This window comes from Hypanus sabinus, chromosome 9 (genome assembly GCF_030144855.1).
Source record: "Hypanus sabinus isolate sHypSab1 chromosome 9, sHypSab1.hap1, whole genome shotgun sequence".
In the NCBI taxonomy this organism is placed as follows: Eukaryota; Metazoa; Chordata; class Chondrichthyes; order Myliobatiformes; family Dasyatidae; genus Hypanus; species Hypanus sabinus.
The window spans coordinates 26694223-26721149 of record NC_082714.1 but is presented as its reverse complement, the minus strand read 5'-3'; the positions used below and the strand labels follow the sequence as shown (position 1 = coordinate 26721149).

Genomic DNA, 26927 nt, shown 5'->3' with positions numbered 1-26927 from the left:
TGCTGCAGGAACTCAGCAGGCCAGGCAGCATCTGGGAGAGGAGTGCAGTCAGTGTTTTGGGCCAAAATCCTTCTCTTTATTCCCTCTCTTTGCCTCCTGCCAATTAGCTAATGCTCTGTGCATGCTGGTATCTTTCACGTAATGCCCTGGGCTCTTATTTTGTGTAACACACACAAAATGCTGGTGGAACACAGCAGGCCAGACAGCATCTATAGGGAGAAGCACTGTTGAAGTTTCAGGCCGAGACCCTTCATCAGGACTAACTGAAAGAAAAGATAGTAAGAGATTTGAAAGTAGGAGAGGGAGGGGAAAATGTGAAATGATAGGAGAAGACCGGAGGGGGTGGGGTGAAGCTGAGACCTGGAAAGGTGATTGGCAAAAGGGATACAGAACCGGAGAAGGGAAAGGATCGTGAGACGGGAGGCCAAGGGAGAAAGAAAGGGGGAGGGGAGCACCAGAGGGAGATGGAGAACAGGCAGAGTGATGGGCAGAAAGAGAGGGGATAAAAAGGAGGGGAACAAAACTAAATATATCATGGATGGGGTGAGGAGGGGCATTAACAGAAGTTAGAGAAGTCAATGTTCGTTCCATCAGGTTGGAGGCTACCCAGTTGGTATATAAGGTGGTGTTCCTCCAACCCGAGTGTGGCTTCATCTTGACAGTAGAGGAGGCCATGGATAGACATATCAGAATGGGAATGGGACGTGGAGTTAAAATGTGTGGCCACTGGGGGATCCTGCTTTCTCTGGCAGACAGAGCGTAGGTGTTCAGCGAAACAGTAGCAGCCTCAAATGCGGCACCACGTCAAAGGCCGTCTCAAATCCAAGCACACAACATCCACCAATTCTCCTTCGTCTATCCTGCTTGTTATTTCTTCAAAGAATTTCAATATATTTATCTGGCAAGATTCTCCCTTCAAGAAACCATGCTAACTAAGGCCTACTTTGTCACATACCCTGAATCCATGTCCTTAACAATCAACTCCAACATCTCCTCAACCACTTTGCTTTATAAAATGCTTTAATACTTAATTTATTTTCAATGAAACCCTAATCATTTGCTCTTGGGTAGAAAAATAACGACCAGCAATTCATATTCATATGTATAATAACCCTTTTTATAGTTAATTCAGTTAGCATTGCTGTCCAGAAAAAGGAATCCCAAGTGCTAAGTAGTTTAAACACGACTTATTAATTGAGATAAACATTTTAGTTTTATTTTTATGATCACTGTTTCCTAAAGGTTCCTTTACCTTAACTCCCTAATCATATCTGGTTCATTACACAACACCTAATCCTGAATTGCTGATCTCTAGTGGGCTCAACCACATGCTGCTCCAAAAAGCCATCAGAGAGGCATTCGACAAATTCTCTCTCTTGGGATCCAGCATCAACTTGATTTTCCTGATCTATCTACATATTGAAATCCCCCATGACAAACCTAACATAGCCTTTCTGACATGCTTTTTCTATCTCCTGCTGTAATTTGTAGATCACATCCTGGCTACTGTTTGAAGGCTTGTAAATAACTCCCATCATCATCTTCTTACCCTTGCAGTTTCTTAACTCTACCCACAAGGAATCTACATCTTCCGATCCTATGATGTCACCTTTTTCTGAAGATCAGAGGTATACAAAATTATGAAGGGTATAGATAGGATAAATGCATCTGAGGTTGGGTGATACTAGAAGAAGTCATGGGAGAAGGATGAAAGATGAAATATTTAAGAGGAAACATATGGGGAACTTTTTCACTCAAAGAGTGGTGAGAGTGAAACAAGCTGTCAGTGAAAGTGTGGAATTGGTTCAATTTCAACATTTAAAAGAAATTTGGATAGGAACATGGATAGGAGAAGTATGGAGGGCTATGGTCTAGATGCAAGTCGATGGGACTAGGCATATTAATAGTGTCGTTCAGACTAGAATCTCAAAGTGCCTGTTTCTGTGTTGTAATGTTCTATGACTCTGATGTCTGACATGTGCGAGGAAACGAGCAATACATCAGCATCAGTGACACCATTATCTGAGTGTCACTGATAACTAACTGACTAAGACAGGGGCCATTCAGGTCCATGCTGGTTTCCAGCTTGAACAATCTTATAAATCTCATTTTCCTTTATTTCTTCATCTTCCCAGCTGTATCTTTCATTTTATTTCCAAATTTTAAATCTGTTATGATGTGTTAAGATGTTTATGTTTTGTTAATGTACATTGTATTTTGTGGGTATTCTCTGTATAGTTACTGTTTTAGAAATAATGCTTTAATACTTAATTTATTTTCAATGAAACCCTAATCATTTGCTCTTGGGTAGAAAAATAACGACCAGCAATTCATATTCATATGTATAATAACCCTTTTTATAGTTGATTCAGTTAGCATTGCTGTCCAGAAAAAGGAATCCCAAGTGCTAAGTAAGTAGTTTAAACACGACTTATTAATTGAGATAAACATTTTAGTTTTATTTTTGTGAACAAAAGTATTATCAACTTGATCTCAAATATTTTATATAGGGAAAAGTGTTTTGCTCTTGGGGGGGGTGGAATAAAAGGGAAAATGTGATTTGCATTTATATAATGCCTTTTGCGGCTGAAGGTTATACTAGCAATCTAAAGGTATAATAATTGATGCAACATGTACATGGTATTGGCAAGAAGAATAAATGTTGTTCAGGATCCTGAGGAATATGCTACTGCTCTTTTCAAAACTTTTTTAAAATGTTTATTTAAGTTTAATGTACAATTCATAAGGAGCATCCTCAGTAGTGGGTTCAGATTTTTCTAACTACTGGAGGATTTGCCTAGGTTTTCTCTTTTTGTGTTTTGAACTCAACTTTCCTATTCAAACTTACATATTCTGCCAGGGAGCTACAACGAACGCTGTAGCTTAATCAGCATAATTATGCATTTTTTACTATTCTGATATGCTAGACTGCAACAGTGAAAATTGAATGGTTTATATTATTCTAGATATCCTGTAGTTACTATATTATAGCTTTTATTTCTTTCTACAAATGTTTGCCATGATGGTGTTTACTATCAGATAACAATGTCTTGTTACTTTCGTTTGTAACCAACTGAAAGTTGAACTAAGAATAATTATGCTTTTGTAATTCAAAAATATTACAACTGTATTACATAGTCCCATCTAAGGTCTTCTTCTTCTTAAACCCTATCACCCTGCTGGAAGATAGGTTGCCAACAGCAACTCACCAGAGTCCTCTGTCCTGGGCCAGTCTGGTGTTGGTCCTGGATGATAGAAAGTTGATCAGCCCTGGGATTTCCACAGATTTCTGGCTTTCGCCACATAACTTCATACATCTTCTAAGCAAAGATCCTTTCTCTCCCAGGGATGAGGGTTATGGATCTTCTGCTGGTGTTTCTGTAACACTGGGTTATTATGAGATGGGGTTGCTAGCCCCATACCCAACCCTACTTTCGCAGCCAGGATTGGGACTGTCCATAGCAGAGCTATCTGAGGTTTTAAGCAGTGATCTCCTGCGGTGATAGGCTCAATTAAACTTGTCAAAAAATACCGATTGTTCTATAGTTCTGGGGGGGCTTGTGGATCAAACAAAAAGTTCATCATCATTATATGCCATGTCATACGATGTAAATGATCATGGTCTCCTGATCGCGATTGTTCCTGGCAAATTTTTCTACAGAAATGGTTTGCCATTGCCTTCTGAGCAGTGTCTTTACAAAACGGGTGACCTCAGCCATCACCAATACTCTTCAGTGATTGTCCACGTGGCATCAGTGGTTGCATAACCAGGACTTGGGATATAACCATATAAGCCTACTCCCATGGCTTTACGTGATCCTGTTCAAGGGGGTTGTCCAAGTGCTATGCTTTGCCCAGGTGTGACCTGCAGGCTAGCAGAGGGAAGGAGCACCTTACACCAGCTTGGATCTCTACCCGCCACCCACTTTATCTTATATTGGTTTGATGAATTTGGATGTCTGATCAACAACTAAATTCTGACGGAAAACAAAAAATGTTCAAAATATTTGTCTAAGAGTTGCAGTCAGATTTAGTTGGAACAGAAAGTCATAACTGAGCAGGTCAGGGTCACTCAAACGTTTAGCCAATGTTTTATTTAATATTTCCTCTCAACTATCTGTTTTCACTAAATTGTATAGTTTAATGCATCCATTCACCAACCACTGCATAAATTAACCTGTACACTTCCCTCTTGCAAACTTGAGTTTTGTTAACTGGTTTATAGAGTTTATCAAATCTGAATGTTCTATTAAGGTAGAATGTTACCTTTTTTTAAGTACACACAGACCACATTTCAATTGTCAAGCAAATTAAATCATCTCAAGAGCCTGAAGAGACTCCAGACGCTGAAATCAAGAAATGAAATCTCAAGTTGTGCAGTTTCTCCTTATTGATGCTATGCTTATGGATAAATACCAATAGTATATGGCCTTTAAGTCTGCAAAGCCTTAACTTAGATAGAAAGTATTTCAGGTCACCTGTGAGATCCAAAAAGACTTTCCTTTTACTGCCAATATATTGCTGATTTCAGCGAGCTGGCTAATCCGTGACCAGTATTTTGTGCCATAGAAATCAATAACGTTTATTGATACAGCACATTATCATAAGAGAATTTCAAGGCTTAATAGCCAATATATTCTGTTTGGAAGTAGTTACTGTTATAATGCTGAACTACTACTTTGATTGGATGCCAGTAGAAAATTGTAATATTTAATATATCTATAGACATGGACTCTATGTGTAGAACCACTGGTTAATACTTTATTTAGGTTTGAGAAGATTAGGTATGCCACTGAGGATTGTAGCAAGTTTCTACAGATGTCCCATGTATGGCATTCTGAGTGGTTGCATCACAGTCTCAACCAGCTCTATCATGACCATAGCCTCCCTGCTATGGAGGATATCTTCAAAAGCATTCCCTCAAGGCAGCGGCATTCATCTTTGGGGATCCTCAGAATGCAGGGCATGCCCTCTTATCGCTGCCATCAGAAAGGAAGTACACGAACCTGAGGAGGGACCAACATTTTAAAAACTGCTTTCTTCCAGCTCCATCATCAGATTTCTGAATGGTCCATGTACCTCTGACCACTATCTCATATACTGTCAGTGATAATAAACCTGATTATGATTCTGGTCTTTAAAGCAGTATATTAAGAATTTTTCAGATACTTTGTTCTGGTGGTATTATTTGAGGAAGAAATGTTGACCACGTCACTAGAAGAACTGTTATTCAAATCACATTATACAATCTACAGTATTTTTCATCTATTTCTGTATTATGTTTCGGCAGTTTGGTGTTCTATCCAAAACAATGCATCTATGACATTGTACTGTATAGCGAATATGCTCAAGACATTACTGTGTTTTGAACCTCAAAATTCAGGAGGCGTTGACAGTGTAACCAGCTGAGCCAATCAAATCCTTTAGAGACATAGTTTATTTTTTAAGTCTTAGTTCCCTAATGTATCATTGTCTTGCATTTCTTCACAATAATTCCTTATCTCATAAATCAGCACACTGCCCAACTAATCCAGATCCTTTTAAGTCTGAAATATAACCATATAACAATTACAGCATGGAAACAGGCCATCTCGGCCCTTCTAGTCCATGCCGAACACTTACTCTCACCTAGTCCCACCGACCTGCACTCAGCCCATAACCCTTCATTCTTTTCCTGTCCATATACCTATCCAATTTTTTTTTAAATGACTATATCGAACCTTGCTCTACCGTTTCTACTGGAAGCTCGAAATGCTTTTCAAAATGTTGGAAAATATTCACATCAGCAATTAATCAAAGTTTATCTGATTGTATTTGACCTCATACAGTATTTAAAACACATAACTTTAATCCTGGATGTTAGAATCAGTAAGGTGTGTGAAATATGTTTGAGCAGAAGACAAGTCAATGTTTAATAAGTAAGAGGGTCGTTGTAAACTGCTGAATTATTTTGCATCTCTGTTGTCCTATTTAAATGTGCCTTATTCTGCCATATCATAATGTGCAAATTAATCAGAATTTGTATTTATATCTATTGTTTTATTTGTGCTCGTATTTCCCTTTGAGTTGTTCTGAATGTTGTGTAAATAAAACAGTCTAGCCAAATTTCAGTCTATGGGAAGAATTTGACATTGAGTCAGAGACCAAACTAAGCCTTTTGCCAACAATGTCCATATTGACATCAATTACCCATTTAAACTACTTTTATTTCTGGAACTTGATCCATAGCCTTTTATGCTTTGTAATCTCAGGTACTCATCCAATTACTTCTGAAAGGAGAATGTACCTGCCTTCACCACTCAATCAGGCAATCATTTTAAGTTTTCTTTTTATTTTCAAGTTTTCTAAAGATTTTCAGGATTGAAGATATTTTAATGGCTGATTTCTCTGGATGCTATGCCACGAAATATACAATTGGCAACATAATTAGCACAAGTTACATTAGTTTGGTTTACAAATGAAAATCATCCATTAGTTGACTTGTGTTTAATATTGTATAACACAGCTTTTCACTAGTTCATGCAAACATTAATGGTAATACCCTGAAGCGATCATCTGCAATTTCATGGATTATACTATGTTTAACTGTTCTATAAATTTATGTACAGCTTTTAGATTAGATTAGATTGTGAGGACACTCAGTCCTTGTTTATTGTCATTTAGTAATGCATGCATTAAGAAATGATTCAATGTTCCTCCAGTTTGATATCACAAAAACACAAGACAGACCAAGACTAACTTACAAAAACCACATAATTATAACATATAGTTACAACAGTGCAAAGCAATGCCATAATTTGATAAGGGCAGACCGTGGACACGGTAAAAGAAAGTATCAAAGTCCTTGATAGCCCATCATCTCACGTAGACGGTAGAAGGAAGAAAAACTTTTCCTGCCATGAACCTCCAGCGCCGCAAAGCTTCCCAATGCCGCCTCTGGAAGCATCCAACCACAGCCAACTCTGAGTCCATCAAAAAACTTCAAGCCTCCGACACCAAGCGCCATATCTGCCAAGCGCTTCGACCTTGGTCCCGGCTGCCAAGCAACAGGCAAAGCTGAGGATTCGGGGCCTTCCTCTCCGGTGATTTCTCAATTGCACAGTAGCAGCAGCAGCAAAACAGGCATGTCAGAAGTTTCACCAGATGTTCCTCCATGCTTCTCTCATCCGTCCCCATCAAATCAGGATTGCGCAAGGCCCCTACTTACAGATAACAGATATTCATTCTTGGAGTGGCTGCGCACGCTGCCGTCACACCGTCATTTTCTCATCATTTATGCATTCATTGTTCAAGTTTCCTCTGATGTCTGTCTAAGTCTGCATCTTAAATAACATTTATATAAGTGCACTCAAGACAGTATTTTGTAAGAAGAAGAACAGATGTAAAGTTTTAGACTGATACTTCTTTCTTTTACAATATTTTTATTGATTTCTAAAAAAAATACAGAGTAGAGGAGGATGCGTATCATACATCAATTACAATATATGTGAATCCCACTTATAATGTCATTATCCCATATTCATGTAAATTAAATTGAATCGTAATATTGAAAAGTAATAATTTTATTATTATACAAAAAAATCTAAACCCACTACCAAAAAAAGCTGTTTGGTAAAGAAAGAAAAAGGGGAAAAAAGTCCTTATCATATAGTAAAACATTATTAGCCAACATCTGTACTTGATAACAGATCAAAGATTTTGAAAGTAATTCAGAAAAGGTCCCCACAATGTTAGAAAGTCTTGTCTTGATTCAGAAATTGAACAACGAATCTTCTCTAAATTTGAGCATGACATATGCTTAGCCATTGAGCATGAGTAGGCGGAGCAAGATCCTTCCACCTAAGCAACAATGCCCTCCTAGCTATAAGAGAAATAAAAGCCAAAATGTGTAAGTCAGGTGTCTCCAAGATATCTTTTCGTCCAACAATAATAAATAAGGTAGTCAAAGGGTTTGGTTTAAAATTTACTTTAAAAAGCACAGAAGAAGTTTGAAATACTTCCTTCCAGTGATTTTCAAGACTCAAGCATGTCCAGAACATATGAATTAATGAAGCCTCTCCATTGTTACATCTGTTACAATAGGGAGATATAGCTGAATAAAAATGAGACAGCTTATCTTTAGTTATGTGGGCCCCATGGAGCACTTTAAATTGTAGGAGGGAGTGACAGGCAAACAACGATGAGGTATTAACCAGTTTAAAAATTTCATTCCAAGTTTCCTCAGAAATTTTAGTCTGTAAATCTTGTTCCCAGAGGTTTTTAATTTTGTCTAAGCAACCGTTTCTTATTCCCAACAACATACCATAAATATTAGATATTGATCCATTATGAAAAGGTTTCAAATTAAAAATTACATTCTTATCAGGACTTTTAGGAAATGTATATACTTGAGACTGGAAAAAGTCTCTGATTTGTAAATATTGAAAAAAGTGGGTTCTTGGTAAGCTATAATTAGTTGTCAACTGCTCAAACAAAAAGAGACCTCCTCCAACAAATAAATCCTGGAACCTTTTAATAACCCAGACTATCCCAATCTTTAAAAATTACATCAGTCATAGAAGGTTTAAAAAAATAGAAAAAAATGGGACTTGAAAGAGAAAATCTCGATAAACCAAAATATTTTCTAATTTGTACCCAAATCCTCAAATTATGCTTAACTAGAAAACTATCAGTTAGTTAACTTAAACATAAAGGAATTGAGGATTCGAGAAGAGAGATGATAGAAAATTTATTAAGAGTTAGCTTCTAAAAAAAACCAAACCGGGCAGTCCTCTCGGTTAATATAATATAACCAAAATAATTCCGTATATTGACTGCCCAGTAATAAAACCTAAAATTTGCTAAAGCTAAACCTCCATTCTTTTTAGCTTTTTGACGATGAACTTTTATTTAGTCGAGAGTGTTTATTTTTCCATATATATGAAGATATGATAGAATCAAGAGAATCAAAAAAAGGATTTAGGAATGAAAATGGGTAAGGCCTGAAAAAGGTATAAAAATTTAGGAAAGATTTTCATTTTAATAGAATTTATTCGGCCAATCAACGATAATGAAAGGGGTGACCATTTTGATAGGGCCCTTTTTACATAATTCAGCAAAGTAAAAAATATTTCTTCAAATAAGTATATATAATTCTTAGTAATTGTTACACCCAAATAAGTAAATTGATATCTTACCATTTTAAAAGGAAGGTTAGTTTTAATTGATACCAAATTATTCAAAGGAAAATGTTCACTCTTATGAAAATTTAGTTTATATCCTGAAAACTGACTAAAACAGGAGAGTAAAGAAAGTACAAAAGGTAATGAAGTCTCAACATTAGAAATATAAAGCAAAAGGTCATCAGCATAAAGCGAAACTTTGTAAGTTATAACTCTCCTTAAAATACCAGTGATATCAGATTCCCAGAAAGCAATAGCTAAGGGTTCTAAAGCCAGATCGAAAAGCAAAGGGCTCAAGGGACAACCTTGTCTAGTTCCACGTTGAAGTTTAAATGGTTTGGAATTCTGAGAGTTAATAAGAACCCAAGTAGAGGGAGATAAATAAAGTAATTTAATCCATTGAATAAAATCAGGCTCAAAATTAAATTTTTCTAAGGTTTTAAATAAGTAATCCCATTCAACCCAATTGAAGGCTTTTTCAGCGTCTAAGGATATCACACATTCCGATACCTCTTTTGGGGAGTAAATAACATTTAATAAATGACGAATATCAAAATGGAAATAGCAATTTTTAATAAATCCAGTCTGATCATCAGAGATAATAGATGGTAGAATATTTTCAATCCTACAAGGCAGGACTTTGGATAGGATAGGTCTATATGACGATTATTCAGTTGGGTTCTTATTCTTTTTAAGAATAAGCGAAATAGAAGCTTCATAAAAAGATTGTGGCAACCTACCCAACCTAGAGGAGTCTGAAAGGACTAAATATAAATGAGGTATAAGCAATGAGGAAAAAGCCTTATAAAATTCTCCAGAAAAACAATTAGGACCCAGAGCCTTCCCCAAGTGCAATGAACATACAGCCTCGGCAGTTTCCTTATAAGAAATAGGTTGATCCAACTGTTTTTGGTTATCATCAGAAAGTGTAGCGAAGACATACTTTTTAAAAATATCAGAACTGGATAAGATGCAGAAAAAATGTGAGACTGAGAAAAGTAAATAAAAAGCAGGGAAGATCTGCAAAAAGGTGAATGGCAAAAAAGACGCAACAACAAAAGTTGAGTCAAAATGGCTAATAGATAAATAAGGGATCAAAGGGGTAAAAAATATTAAAAGAATCTGAAAGTGTAGTTGACAAGTGTAGGTCTGAATGGCCTTTGCAAGATTGGGAGGGTGCAGATTCTTGAGTTTTGCTTGAGCTTCATTGGAACAATGTAATGACCAAAAGCTGAGAGGTCATAAATTAGAACAGAGAATAGAGAAAAGCCAAATACAGAAAATTACTGTTGTTATTCCTTCTCAACAAAGTGTTTTTTTTTTACAGAACAGGGGAGAAGAATGAAAGGAAAGACAGATGAAAGGATGCTGAGGAAGTATGTAAGGCTGTATGATGGATGGCAACAGAAAGGAGAATTCCTTTTGCAGTAGGCCTGTTGGATGCCTAAATCTACCTGATGATGATGATGGTGACATTTCTAAACAGTGGCTCTGGAAAATCTCAAATTGCTTTTCAACAGTTGAACAGATATTACCGTCCAGTAAAAAAACGGTAAATTCACTGTTCCATCTTACAAGTTACTGTCCATTATCAAGTATTTATATTTTCTGGCAAAATATAACAGTTGCACAAATAAAATTCCACATTTGGCACAAATAAAGCTTTTATAATTCTTGCAAAGTACTATGTTGAAGTCACAATCATGTAGGAAATTTATGGGAGTTGATTTTATATCACAATCATCCATCCTTATGTTTTAAGTTATGTGCTCAATTTGTTTATTTACTTTGTTTAAAATTTTGTTGCATATGTTTAATGTCAGCAATATGAATTAAATATAGTTCATCTGCATGCATTGTGAATGTAATCATTCTTTTCCATGACAGGTGAAGCATTTATGAACTATACCTTGTCAGATTCTAATTATTAATTCAAAGGTTCAATTTAATGTCAGAAATGTATACAATATACATCTGGAAATGCTTTTTCTTTGCAAATGTTACAAGTTTAATTAAACAGTAATTAACTCCCTCATTCCAATTGTCTTGAGAATACCTTTTAACTACACCCTATCCTCGTTATATGCGGGGGATATGTTCCTCGCAGCCGACACATAACGTGATAACGCATAATGTGAATAATTATTTAAATGGAGAAAATAGGGATGCGTTCCAGAGGGCTTCCTAAATATGTTTTATCTGTAATTTATTCACATTTTCATACCAATATGACACAAAAGCAGTACCATAGGGCAACATTCGTGTTATATTTCATCAATTTAAGGTAATAATCAATGTAATAAATCATAGGAAGTTAACATACTAGGGTATACAGTACTCACCAACGGTGGCAAGTGTGTTCGCTCTGGGAGATGAGTTCTGGTTGTGGTGTCAGGTAGCTTTACAAAGATGAGGTGGATGGTTGTGGGTCGTCAGGATCAACAAGCACAGCAAAGGGTGAAGGAAGACTCACAGAACTCTTAGAACTGCCAGCAGCAGGAGATGACACCGGTTTGAAGAAAGTGGTGAGGGTTGTTTGCTTGGCAGCATTTTGTTTTTCAGCATAAATTTGCTTGTAGGGAAGAAGGGTTGACGGCAGGGAACAACTAAAATGCTGACTCCGTTCTAAACTTGGGTCCGTGTCCATCGCCATTTGTGCCAAGAGTTCCAACTTCCACCATTCCCTCACTGTTGGTAAACTCCTGGGATTTTCAAAATCATCTGTTGCTTGCAGCATCTGAGAGATAGTTCGCTGTAAAAAAAATACGCCTTGAATGTAGATCACACCTTGGTCAAGAGGTTGAATCAGCAATGTTGTGTAAAGGCAGATTTATAGTTGAGCGTACGGGCTCCACCGTAACCTATGCCGTAGCCCTGATTTTCAATTCTGTGTCGCTGTACGCCGAAGCAAGCATGTGTAGGTGTGCATGAAAATGCTAGTTGGTGGTGGGGTTTCTATGCCACTGTGTTGAGTTTCCTCATGAGAGACATGGAAGAGGCAATGCATTTCAAACATTTTCGCATGTCGACAGGTAGATTTAATGATTTGGTTCATCTATTTCACTTTGGTGTACAGACATGGTGGAGAAGAAGCAACCAGAAATGCGTAGTAGGAAATGCAATTCTACTAACCTGACCAATCACAGCTGTTGTGGTCTGCGTCGCCACGATGCGTGAGTTACTTTTCTGGGGAGGTGCGTGTGACCCTACGGCGTAGGGTACGCAGTACCTACGGCGTCGATGCAACACACAAGTATAAATCAGCCTTTAGGCGGCAGGAAACGCACTGTTAGGATGAATGCTGTCCAGATGTTCAGGATGGGCTGGCGCATTGTCAAGCAACAAAAGAACGTTAAAGGCAAGATTCTGTTCCTGGTAGTAGCGGTCCAGAGCTGTGTTACCTTCACCTGGTGCCACACTGTTCAAAATTTCCAACTTTTTTTCAAGTGTTAAAGCAGTTCTCTGCCACTCGGCTGATGACCCAGGATGTGACATCAGACGCTTAGAAAGCATAGTTAAGTATTTCAAACACAAATTTCTGCACCGTAGAGTAAAACCAACAAAAGTTTAAGAGCGCAAGATCGCACATCCACACCTTGCCAAAACTAATGCGAGACTGGAGGGAGTGAGATTGTGAGGCGCACGCACCTGACCTGTATTGGCGGGAAAGCAGTGCTCCCCACATAACTGAGTTTTGGACACATAGAAGGAGACGTTGGTAGAAATAGGTTCCTTGCATATCTGTGAAACTGCATTGTCTGAAGACGCACATAACGAGGATAGGTGTATTTTGTCTTATTTTGATGTCAACTTAATACCTTGCTGTATTAATTGTCCCATAATTTTTCTTAAGATTTTAAACTGCTGATTTTAGTTGGTATGCTTTCCTGTTTTTAAGTCATTGAGTGGCTTTGCATCTAAATCCACAGGTAATGAATGTACATAATTGGGGCATTTACAGTGTGGAAAGAAAATAGGAATTCTTAGCTTTCTTAAGCAGAGGATTGGGAAGTCTTATTGCTGTGACTGGGATGGTGGGGGAGGAATTGAATAGTCTGGTAAAAGTGTCCTTTATTCACCAAGATTGCTTCCTTGGACATGCTTATTGGTAGGTATCGTGCACCTTTTGCTCTAACTTGAAATTGAGGGAAAATAAATCCTTACGTTCAAGAGCCTCACCTTTGTTACATTATATTTGCACTAAAATTAGATGGTTATTTTGTTTATGAAATACAAAATTAAATATCACTACTTAAAGAAATATTTATAAACATTATGGGCCCTAGTACCTTGTGTGTGAATTTCCTTTGCTACATTCTTTGTTTGTGTGAAAAGATACTAACTCTGAGCATATATTGTCTTTTGTTCTTCCAGAAACATTACATGGAGACCAACAAACCCATACTTGAATTGAAGCATGTTCCTCTTCCCTCCCATCATGCTAATTCTAATTTCTTTGCAAACACTCCCCCTTCTAACGTTCAGTCTTTTCCAAAGCAGCAGTCAGCTGGCAGGAAAGTTAGTTGCTGTCCGCATTGTTCCATCCAAATTCAAAATGGTAATGGTTGCATTCACTCAATTGGTAATGACGCTTTAGAACACACAAATACTGGAACAGTTACATGTCAAGTAAGTTCAATGCCTACCTTCCACACACCAAAGTATTGTAAAGCAACTATAGCTAAAAATCATTTGGATGGAACTCCATGCCACTTGACTAGCCCATATACTGAGAACATTGTCTCCAGTTATCAGCTTCAGCCATCCCTTTCCCAGAATCTGTCTTGTTGTGGAAATCTCTTCAAACAGTCCCAACCATACCATTCGAGTGTCCCAAAACTGCATCAAGTTCCTGTGCATCAGAGCTACAACACAAATAGTCATTTTTCCTGCACAGAGCTCACTGGTAGAGTTAGTGGGCATTTGGAAAACCAAGAGAATCAAGATGATCAACCTAAACGTGTTTGCACCAACTCTTTACCTTTGCATGTGCCTTCTATGTTTCTGAAAAATTCACATCGTTGTGATGATTGTGCAAATAAGGTTAGTATATTTGATTTGAAAATAATCTTTTAAATACATTACTTGTAAAACTTAAGTCCGTTTACTTTACATATTTTGTCCAGCTTATATGATGCTTTTCTTAAAATTTCACAGGCAGCTTTCATTAGTTGTGTGGAGCGATTTTAATGATACATTCATACCATTCAGCCATGTAATGAGATGCTGCAGACTTGGGAATGGTGTTTGATATAGTTACACCAACTGTATTAATATGCAAAGTCACTCCTCTCTCCCCCCCCCCCCAAGTTCAGATCCCACTCGTCTATTTTTTTTGTTCTTTCAGATGGCTCTAGCCTCATCTGTCCTTCAAAAAGGCTAAAACACAATTGTTTCTAACTAAATTAGATTTATTTAAGTGGTGTGTCATATGCTGAACATTGTTTTAATTGGTTATTTAATAACTCATATTTTCACCAATAAATGCCCATTCTTAAGTTTGTAAGCTATTGCTCTTCCCATGTCCAGCATTATGCCTGACCCTTCTAAATAAACAACAGTAAAGCTGATAATCTTTACATTATCAGTTCTTTCCAAAACTCTTAAGCAGACAGTTAAACTTCTGTTGAACCAATGCAGAAAAACATTTATGCTTTCACAAACAGCAAAAAAGTAAAAACAGAAAGTATTATGTAGTGGTATTTGGTTCATTCATGCCATAGACATTATCTGTTGTATATTGAACGAGTTTCAGAATTCACCATTTTGCTTAATTTTCTCTGAGTAACTTGCTTACCATGAAATCTGAAGTGTAACTTTAGTTTATTTCTTTAATCTTTGTTGCAGTCACCCAAGCGTCCTGTTTTGGATACAACAAAGATTTGGCCAAATATTCCCCCACCGATTCAGTCTGTTCCAGTTTCCATATCGACATGCAATGGTGCTCAGAATGATGATCAAATGACAGAGACACCAATGTTAACAGCAGGAAATTTGGGCCTCCAGCCTCAGAAGTATGGTATGTGCTTTAATATTCTTTCCAATTCATGTCAATTCTTAGTTTTAAGTGATAATTCAGTGTCAATCAATTTTCAAATTCTGTATTGACACTTTTCTACTGAAATTGCCTTGTGGCGAGGTAAAATTTATGATCCATGCTGTAATTACAAGATGGCAAATATAAATAGAGTCCCTCAATTATCAGTTACGTAAAATAATTTTTAAAATTTATTTATTCATTTTCACATGCAAAGCAGAAATATGGGCCTTTTGACATCATAATCACCTCAATCCATTCTTCACCTGATGGCCATGTGTATCAAGTTTTAGGTCAACTGGAATGAATAATAAGCAATAGCAGGAATTTACTTGGCTGAGGTCAAGTAAGTCTGAAGAGGTGACATAAATTTGACTGCCCTTGATAACAATTCAGCACTTGACTCATTAAGGAACCGTGGTAAAGTGGACATCATGGAGAAACATACTCCATTCATCGGTCATACCATACATTGTAGAAGTCAGTTGCAGTCATTGGTGGTCACTCATCCCAGCCCGAGAATATTTTTGCAGGAATTCCTCTGGGCTTAGTCCAAAACACAGTCATATTCATATGTTTCTTCAGTGATCTTCTTAGCATTCAAAGGTCAAAATCGAAGATACAGTGGATTCTGGTTAATTGGGACACATCGGGACCAGTATATTTTTGGTGCAATTAAGCAGCTGCCCTAATAAGCCAAAGTTTCCTTGAAATAGGTAAAGATCAGAATCAGAATCAAACTTTAATCGCCAAGTACCTGTGCACATACAAGGAATTTACTTCCGGCAGATGTTGTTGTATAAAAAAGGCAAACTGCCACTTAACTGAGCTTCAAGTTATGCATACAGTACTATTAACCAGTGTGTTAGTTCTTAATAGTTATCAGTGTAGGAATTCATCCACTGTACAGTGCTGAGTTCTTTTGATTGACTGTAAATGGACAAAATTTATGCACCTAGTACAGATAATTAACTACTTCCGTCGCCTTCCTGCATGAATTAGTGCCATAATCCAACAGTAAATTTCCTGGCATCCTGTGTAGTCACTAGCTCAAGTTCAAATGTGTTATCATCACTTTCCTGATCTGCATATTTCCTGCCTTGGTATTTTGATACAACACTTTCAGAAATCGCATCCTTCAAATCTTCATTTTTACTGTAACATTCAACATGTTGGCAAGGGTCTTTTTTTTTAAAAAGTCAAAATAAAAAAACAATTATCCAAAAATCATTGCTTTTTGGATTGGCATTTTGGCTCAAATGGATAACATAATACAAACACACGCAGCTGAGGCTATTTAAAAACTGCTCACTACAAGTATGGTGTAGTGTCCATTGGCCACAAAAATGCATGCATCTGATGCTAGTTAGAAACTTGTTTGGCAACAGCATCCTGCCCCAATTAAGTAGCATAGTGTCCCAAATAAGTGGTTGCCTCGACTTACCGATGGCCAATTAACCAGAATCCACTGTAATTACTGATGAATGCACATTATTTGGTTCCTACTCAAAAACAAAATTAAGGCCATTCATGTCTGCATGCATCAAGATCAAGACAGCATTTGCTCTTCTGTTGTTAGGTTCCATGTAAGTATGAGGCACTGACTATACTGAACAAGGGAGAAGCTAACTACTTATACATAAATGTTATATGCCATCATTGTCTGCTTATCTTATACAATCAGTGTGCTGTAAGTCCCCATTAACCAGTAACTTAACTAGACAGGCTGAGAAATAGCACAGATAAGAACACAAAAGATTACCATTTGTACTAGTAGGAAATTGTTCTGCAGTTACTTACCACGGCAGTCTCACAATACTTCCTAAACCCAATTCCTCTACCATCAAGGTGGATAAGGACTTCAGGTGCATGAAAACACTTCATCCTCCAAATCACACACCATCCTGACTTGCTGGATCCAAATTTCAGTATTCCCCTTCCAACAGAGTTTTTAGGGTGTCTGATAGAATGACTGAAGTATTTTAAGGTAACATGTGGCATGCCTTCTTCACCAGCCCATCTACTTATGTTGACATTGAGGTAACTATGGACCGGAACCTCAATATCTCTTGCTCATCAACATCTCTTTGTGCCAAATTGTTTACTACATGTGTCCTTGTTTACATGACATCCCAAAACACATTACCTCACATTTGTTGGGATTAAGCTCCATCTGCGACATTCTGTCTCATTTTCCTTCTGATCTATATTCTGCTGTAGCTTTAGACAACTTTCCTTGCTATTTACACCACTCCTAATTTTTCTCTCAACTGCAAGCTGGCTAATCATGCTTCCAACATTCACATCCAACTCATTAATACATAATCGGCAACAATAAAGGTCCTAGCACCGATTACTGATCATAACCTTCAAATCAGAATAATACCCTCATAAGATTCTTTATGCATGGGGTTTCTACAGGAAATGAAAATAAACAGGTAAAACAAAGATCAAAGGTTCATTTATTATCAAAGTAAACAACTCTGAAATACTTCTTCTCCAGTTAGTCACCAAACCCAGGTAAGAAAAGAACAGCAACATGATCATCAACCCTCAAATCCCTCCTCCCCGTACAAAAAATGAACAAAAACAGAACAGGCACATTGACCCCCAAATCGTCCTCCCCCACACACAGAAAAAGGGAAAGATCAGTGAAAAACACATAATATAAAAAAACTATAAGACTGGAAAGAGAAGTCTACAGTCCAAGCCCATATCCAAAACTCAGAAAACTGGGTAACGTTCCCCAGGCCCAGCGGCAGGCTTTTCCCTCTCTGTAACAGAGTGATCCCACCGGTAAGTAAGAGGCAGGCAGCCAGTGCTCACCTTTCACATCTGCCTGACTTTCATTAGATTTGTGTATAAAGAAGGATGTTAGCTGGTGCAGGTTCTAGGCACTGATGTTTAAGTACACATGAGATCCAAGCTGAATGTAAATTATGAGCAGCCTTATGTCAGTATTACTTTATTCAGAAACTTAGTATTCAAAAAATTATGCCAATCATTAGCAATTCAAGATACTGAGAAAATATACATGAAAATGGTGCTCTAATTCTGATGAATTTTCAACAGGATTATCTGATGTAGCAATACCGGGCCAACAACAGGAGAATCTACCACCTATTGGGGTGTTTTGGGATATAGAAAATTGCTCTGTCCCAACAGGACGGTCAGCCATGACAATAGTACAGCGAATCCGTCAACAGTTTTTCCAAGGTCACAGAGAGGCAGAATTCATTTGTGTGTGTGATATTAGCAAAGAGAACAAGGAAGTTATCCAGGAGCTTAATAATTGCCAGGTAAGTCACCTGCATAATCTGCCTGTACTAGCGACTGTGTTTTCTGGATGTTAAGGATTTTATGTTGCTAGTATTTAAAACAGAAAGCAAAATTTCAGCTTGAAATGGACAGTCCTTCACCCCACCTCAGCCCTAACTCACTACCCACTACTAACTCACTACATTCAAAATTAGGTGTGGTCCAAAACAGGCAGATTGGTTGAATACATTGGTATCTCACATTACCATCTTTTATTATGCTTTATTCCACTAAATTGTGATTGTAAAATAGAGCACATTCTCACTAGTAATGAAGTTGTGATGGAAACCAAGTTTAAAAGATTTTTTTTTGGTGCAGGTGACAGTTGCACATATAAATGCAACAGCAAAGAATGCTGCTGATGACAAGCTTAGACAAAGTTTAAGGCGATTTGCTGATACTCACACAGCTCCGTCCACTGTTGTTTTGGTATCCTGTAAGTAACCAATACACTTAAACACATTTAATTTCATCAGGAAAAACTGATCATGGACAAAGGTTACTAGAATAGCAGCTTAGTCTGGTCTCCTCAGTGAGAAGACGTTAGTTTAAAGTAATGTGGGGTATATTCCATTAAGTAATTTTAGGTTTAAGATCTGGAATGCATAACATGCTGAAAGTCAATGTCATTGTTGGTGCAATGAAATGTCTCTTGCTTAGATATTAAATTTTGTATGTCTTTTATAATTTCTAATGACAATATATGTCTACTATGAATGTACATAGAGAAATATTTTCCTGTCTTCGTTCTTAAGCTAAAAATATAGCCAAGATTGATCTCAATCAGTATTTATTCTTTCTAATAATTGTAGTTTGATCGTTTTATAGCTGATGTCAACTTTGCCTCAGAACTCAGTGACCTTCGGCATCGGCATGGTTTTCAGATCATTTTAGTGCATAAGAATCAAGTTTCAGATGCACTTCTACAACATGCACACAAACATATCAAATTTGAGGAATTTGTTTCTAACTTACCACCAAGATTACCAGAGAAAACACAAGTAAGTTTCTTCACAATGTTATTAAATCGCATTTTCTAAAATAACACAAGTCATTGCTGAAGTTTTTATTTGTTGCTAATGAGAACTACAATTGTAGAAGGTTTGGATACTTGCAGATTTCATTTATCTTTTCTCCCTTTTTTCCTTTAACACCAATTTTTTTTTCCCAGTTTTCAAGACATGGTCATTACTAGCATGCTTTTATGACATTCCAGTAGCTAAGTGCTCATCATCACAAAGATAGGTTTTAATTTTTTTTTAAAATTCTGGATCATGAACATAGGCTAAATTTCACAGCCACCATGCATGTCTGGAATATTAATCATGGTCACTAGGTTATTAGCCCAATAAATTAACAACTGTGCCACCAAGGATACCCATATCTGTCTACCTAAACTTAGTTCATTTTACATACTAGAGTGAAAGATGTTGTTTGCATTTTAGTGCTATAATGTATTTTACTTGCTTTGTGAAAAGTGTGCTACAAGAAATTACATTGTTCTGTTTTCCACATAAAGCTTATTCCTATATGATTGAACGAACAATAAAATATTTATCTGAAATAAACAGAATACTGGAGACATTCAGCAATAGTTAAACAATGCATGGAAACTGGGAATAGTTAGAAATTGAGAGGTGTGACAGGGAATGAAAGTGGGTTAGGAAGGAGAGAAGAAAAGTGGAGATCTAAGATAAGGTGGGGGGAAGAAACCATTTAAATTATAGAAGGCTAGTTTTTTTTCTTTCTGCCCATTCATTTTCTTTTTCCATTCTAGCAATGTCATACTCTTCTGTATGCGTACAATTTGCCAATTAATAGAGACAGCAAGCAAGTCAGCAACAGACTGCGCCGTTTGTCTGATAATTGTGGTGGAAAAGTTTTAAGCATTACTGGCAGCAGTGCAATCCTTCGTTTTACCAGCCAGGAAAGTGCTGAGCGTGCACAGAAGCGTATGGAGAATGAAGATGTGTTTGGCAATAAGATTCTTGTATCGTTTACACCAAAAAATAAAGATTTTTGTGAAAGCAAAAATAACTGCTTAACAGTTGAAAAGACAAAATCCCCTAAAAAGGCAAGTAAACTTGCAAAACTAACTCAACTGAATAAGGACCTTGATGAACAATCCCACAACGGAAAAAATCCTGCTGTTAAGAACTCACGGACACCACAAGGATCAGCAGTTAAAAATGGAAAAGTCAGAAGTTTGCAGGTAAATAGTTCATTTGATGCACCTCTGAGTATATATGGCTTCATAGGAAGGTCAGTAAATTGAGTATATTCTATTTCATTTTGTACAAATGAGGAAGGTATAAAAATAGCTTGAGTTATGTTGGTAGTTAAAAGTGATATCTCCATCCAGCATAACATGAACCGTCGTTTTGTTTGGTTCATTTGGGCTGTGGTAGCATTTTATCAGTCAAGTTAAGAAAGTGGAATAAAATGACGAACATTATCTGGTGAGTAGCTGACACATAAAATATGTCGCATACTTCCCACACTTAACTGCTATGCAATAAATCTGTTAAAAGTCTTATGTTCTTCAGTCAACAGGTTCATAAAGGAAGTGTTGAACATACTGTACAATCAGATAGTTTCACTGATCTGACTGGATTTTATTAATCGGCACTCAAATGAAATACCAAAGAGTGACCATTATGGGCCAGAACCTCCAACAATATACACATTCATGTCTTATTTGGTAGTCAGAGCTTCAATGATTACTTGCCAAAACCTCACACACCCAGAAGTTCAACATTCCCTTTTGCAAAACTTGAAGTATTTTATTATTACTACTACTACATTGATCACATTAACATGTCCAAGAGATCAATTATCCAGCTGCGGGAAAAAGATTGATATCGGCCTGCTATCACTTAACAAAGTTAACAAATTTCACATCATGTGCCAGTGATAATAAACTGATTCTGATTAATTCAGTCATCATCACATTGGCTTCGGATATTATTAGCCAGAGGTTTCATGATATCCACCGTAATTTGATCTGCCTTTTGCTCCCAACAACCTGTCCACATGCCACATCCCAGCTGAATTTTAGTGGTTCAATTTAATATCAGAGAATGTATATAGTATACAACCTGAAATTCTTACTCTTCTCAGATATCCAGGAAACAGAAACAAAGCCCAGAGAATGGCTGACTGCAGAGACAGCAAAGCAGTAGGCAGCTGAAAAACTGCAAGGTCTTTGCTCGTCTATAGCCTTAGTTGGTGCTAATTTACACACTGAAGGCCTTTGAAGACTAATTGTTTTTGTTGTGGAGAGTTTTTCTCCTTAGAGCCCCAGTTAAAGTATCCTCTGGCCTTGACAGGTGCTGTGAAAAGATAGGCATTTTCCCAATAGTTACAACACTAACTGGCAGTGAGTGGATTGAAGTTAGAAGAAAGAAAACGTCAGAAATTACAGCAGTAACCTCATTTGGCAGGACAGTCAGTCTGGCCCATAGATTGATACCATTTAAAGGTACAGAGAGGGCAAAGAACTTACAAGACAAGGTTTTCACTGTACCTCAGTACATGATACAATAATAAGCAAACTTATTAAACTGTCAGTTCTTCACAAGCATGTTAGTGATACCTTCTATGAAATACAATTATTTCTGTAAATCACAAAATGAAAGTGAAATACATGCAAAACCTCAAATCAAATCATGTCTTGGAGAGCTGCCTTAGCATCATCGAGCCATACAACATAGATACAGGCCCTTGAGCCTGACAAATCCATACTGACCACAGTGCCCATCAGCTGGTTCCAATTTCTTCTTTCAGCTATATCCTTATAAGCCTCGCCCCTTCATGAACCTATCCAAGTGCTTATAAAATAGTACTGTTGCATCTGCCTCAACACTTGTTCTGGCAGCTTGTTCCATGTACTCACCACCTTCAATGTGAAAAATTTCCCCTTAGCTTCCTTTTTTCATCCTGTCACCCTAAATCTTTGTCCCTTTTTTCACAATCTTGTTTACCTGTCATCCTGCTCTTCCATTCAAATCTTGTTGCAAATTTATTGCGTAATTTCAAATGAAATACCTAATTCAGTTTGTGGGCTATAAGCAAAAGTTTATAAGCTGCAAATCCATCCAATTTTACAATTCCTTATTGGCATCTATTAGTTTATTTACATTGATTATGCTTGAATTTGCTTGAAAACGTAGAGGCATTGATTTAGAAAGGTCATTTTGGGAAAATAATCTGATAGATGATAATAGGAATCACATGTCTCTTGAGCAGTTTACCAAAAACACAACATGACACCTTTAACTAAGAAATAATAGTAAACTGATTAGGAGGGTTGCTTTTCCTCATTTAAAGTGTGACTTTTTTCTCTCCATTTCCATTTAAACACTTTTCTACATTATCTTAACTATGTATAATTTAATGCATACATTTGCAACATTTTTAATTTACCCTCTGATCTGTTCCTGTTCACCATTTACTAATATACTTTAGTTACATGAAGGTGTATTGTGTTAGAGCTGTATTTTTTGTTCCCCAGTAAAGCTGAACAATTGAAAAATATGAAGCAGGAATATTCTATCCTTTTTCCACTTTACAGGGTTACCAAGACCTACTGGGCTGAACCTTATCAGCTTGAACTTGTCACCACTATCTCCCTACGACCAAATTTAGCAGAACAAGATGAATAAGGCCTATCTTCCTACCAAGAAGTTTTCTAACCACATTTCCTGAGCATAGTCATGTGCACCATGGAAGTCCCAACCCTTGTTCCAGTTTTGCTAGTTATAAAAGCTGTAAGGGTCACTTAATAGCTTTAAGTGTGTCTTAACATTCACAATATCGAAAGACAAATGATAAGCAGTTTTTTAAAATTAGTGAAAATGAAAATACATTACTTCATGAAACTAAGGAAGTTAGAAGGAAAATACCTTGCACAAAACTTAACATCCAAAGCACTACAATCCTTTTGAAATCAGAAAGGTCCTAGGCCATGTTTCTGCTGGTGCAGGACCTGGAAGTCAGTTAGTTTCCCAACATAAGTTAACCACAGGATTCCACTGGAATTCAAAAATGGAGGAAACGAACATTTGACATTGTATATCTGTTGGTAAATTTTAGTTTTCACAATAGTTGTATTGCAGCCCATTTTGCTTTAACGTAACCAACAAGGTTAAGTTGTGAACTCATGACTGAATCCTTGAGCTTGTGAGCACAAAAACCTAATTAAAAGTGCAAAAGAAAAGTAGCTGTTGCAGAAAACATAAACTTATCCTTTAGCCCTTAATGCTCTTGTGTAAAATTGACATTTAAAAGAATGACTGGACCAATACATAATTATGTATAACAATATCTTTATGGACTATAAGGCACAATACTGCAGAATATACATTCTTCAGTATTATTTCTCTTTTATTGTTTGTTAAACCTTGAAATTTTTGCTCATTGAACTACAAATATTGTGCAAATTAGAAAATGTTTACAAAGATCTTCATTAATATTCAGAATAATTCAGGAATATCCATCAAATTTAATAAAACAGTAAAGACCGATATCTAACATTATGTTAAAATTCCCTTACCTTTGAAGAGATGCAGATGGGTAATAGAAATGTGACTAAAAGCTTTTTTACTCAAAGCGCTGTTCAAATGTTTGATTGGAACTTCCATTTATATTTGTAACTATTTTATTACAGTCTGCCCCACCTCATAATTTTTTGTCTTTTAGGGTAAAGTATTGGTTCAGTTTCAAAATGTGCTACAAAAAGAATCATAAGTCGTCAAAATCTGTTGGTGTTATATGCAATTGTTTCCCTATTGAAACGGAAATTACAATTTAAGGAAGACTGGGACTCCTGTTGAAATATTTGTTTTAATTAAATTATTAAAGTTGAATGAATGGTTACGTATGAACTCTTTTTACTAGAAAATAGAATGCTTTTGTTCATTTTCAAAATAAGAGTTATCAATTGAGAAAGATTTTTTTTTCATAATTTTTTCACCAGTTTCTTTCCTAAAACCTGAACTCCAAACTTCAAACTTAGTTTAAATAGTGAAAATGCATTTTTAAAACTTTGTTTTGGTTGGAAACATAGTAGCTAATCAATGTCTTGAAAGAACAGTTTTGCATTTTAAGCAAAATATATACTTAGTAAACAATTTTCTTGATATATGCATGCATTCTTGAACACAATTTGCAACTTAAAACCGAACAGACTTATCCAATTCAAGTAAACTTTAAAGCAGTTATCTACAAGGTAGATAGTGATGCATATACAACTCTGTGACTAATGAGGTAATGATTAATTTAAGTGCTTCAGGTGTTTTGCATGAAAATGTAGAAAATTAGTAATTTATTTTCCACACTTCTCCACCCAAAATTAAAACAATGAGTAAACTTTATTTCACTTTGTTCTCAGAGCTAAGTAGCTGATATGGTAGTTGTTTACCCTATAGTTTGGAAGTTTAGAGTCCAATATAGTGCTTAGGCTATATGTTTAACACTTGGAATCTTTTAGTCCTCTCTGGTAGACCTACCATTATCTTATGTGAATGAAGGACTACAGTTAAACATCTCTGCAAGTGAATATTGAATTTTATTAGCATTTCTACTGGTTTACAAAAGCCTCTCAGATTTCAGTAAATTCAAATGGAATTTTTTGTAAAAGCTAACTTTTGATATTTTGCTATCATAATCTATTTTGAAATAATTGGAACTTGAAACAGTAAGTATATCTTGTGCTGCTGAATTGACAAATAATATGAAATAATGCAAATTTTGAAACTAATCCTAAACTGGGTATTCATTGCTGTTACTTTAGAACAAACTGGCTGTACCAAGTAGACTTGTACATATTGACTTTGTAGATTAATGAGTAATAAGCTAATTAAATTTTAATTAATTGAATTTTATGAATGTTTTAAGTACTTTCACAAACTGATTATACAAGTAATTATTTCTTGAAATTGGTTTATAAAAAAAAAAGGTGTTATCAGAGTACATGCCAAAAGTTTTAGGACTTGCACAAAAGTGAGTTTAGTTATGACTGGACTAAATAAACAGTTTTATAATGCTTAAGGGAAGCACCTTGGTGGTATTTACTTCTAATTCTTTTTCACATCAGGGCTATGCAACTCTAGTTCTACTCCTATTGTTAAGCTTAGCTTTAACAAAGCATTCTTTCAAAAATTTGTATTTCTTATACCTCCCAATTATGGCTGGGTGAACAAGATTCTCATTTACTACTTGTGGATTTTAGTTTATTCAGCACTTAGTAAATCAGGAAACTAGTTTTAAAATTTATGCTGCTACAACTATTGAACTGAATTTGTACCTTGTTGCACAGTTTTTAACTGATTCCTTATTTATTTTATAAGGAACTCTGTGGTATGGAATCCAAAACCAAGCAAAATATACGGATGCAACAGATCAAAAAGAAAGGATCTGAATCTCCACCAATAAGTCATTCTGTTCATTTGGCAGCTACTCCTAAAACAGTAGGAAATGGAGATTCTGTCATTGGAAGTAATAAGTGAGTATCTGAATTAACTGAGTGAGTAATAAGTGAGTATCTGAATTAACATTGAATATCTGAGTTAACTGAGGAGTAATTATATTTTTTGTATTAACATCTGTTATATTTCTAGTTTTAAGTCCATTGAAGTAAGGAGTAAACACAATTTTGATGAGCCATGTCAATTATGTGTTGATGAGAGTAATTGACTTGTAATTGTTAAATTGTCACTCTTTTAAAAATGCTTTTTAAAAAATCTGCCTTTACAGATTTTTCTCTAACTTTCTGATATTAAAGATTGCTGGAAGTTCATAAGTGATTTGGTCTCTTATACAGAAAGCTAATATTTTGAGTAGAATATTTTAATCAAAATGGAATGACTGCTTTGGAGCACTTCATTTTAAATAGAAGCTATGATATCAAAAATATAGTTTTGTATTTGTTTTTAATATAGGAAATGACTGCTAGAATAATAAATGGATTAATGCAAATCTTCAGAGGAGTTGCCAGTACGTCAATATGGCCATCAGAAGTAGTAGGCTAAATGATCAGTAGCAAATTATGAAATTTATGATCCTAATATTGGAAAGTAGGTGATGAGTTTGCCTTAAAATATAAGTATTATCATCTCCCCAACAGCCTGTACCTGGTCTATTCACTAAGATTCATCAGGTTCCTGAACATGTGTGGATAACTTCAATTGCAGCATCAGGGGTAAGAACCAAATAGGTATGGTCAACAAAGGTGGAACAGCACTTGCAGGGCTGCTTTGAGTTGGTGGACTGGACAATATTCAGGGGTTGATTGTTGATCCTGAATGAATACACTACATGTCGCTGACTTCATCCAGACCTGTGTGGATGAATGTGTACTTTCAAGAATAAACAGGACGTGCCCAAACCAAAGGTCTGGATGAACCAAGAGA

General features: G+C 36.3%; 1 protein-coding gene across 2 annotated transcripts in view; it reads left to right on the top strand.

Moving 5' to 3' along the window:
• LOC132399206 (meiosis regulator and mRNA stability factor 1) overlaps positions 1-26927 on the top strand; it is a 72705-nt gene that overhangs the window by 8266 nt on the left and 37512 nt on the right. For both annotated transcript variants that reach the window (XM_059979352.1, XM_059979351.1), the window contains exons 2-9: positions 10489-10713; positions 13536-14204; positions 15009-15180; positions 18271-18497; positions 18835-18952; positions 19345-19517; positions 20294-20728; positions 25866-26020. In XM_059979352.1, coding sequence (XP_059835335.1) covers positions 10552-10713; positions 13536-14204; positions 15009-15180; positions 18271-18497; positions 18835-18952; positions 19345-19517; positions 20294-20728; positions 25866-26020 — 2111 coding nt within the window. In that variant the 5' untranslated portion in view covers positions 10489-10551. The remainder of the gene's footprint in view (positions 1-10488; positions 10714-13535; positions 14205-15008; positions 15181-18270; positions 18498-18834; positions 18953-19344; positions 19518-20293; positions 20729-25865; positions 26021-26927) is intronic.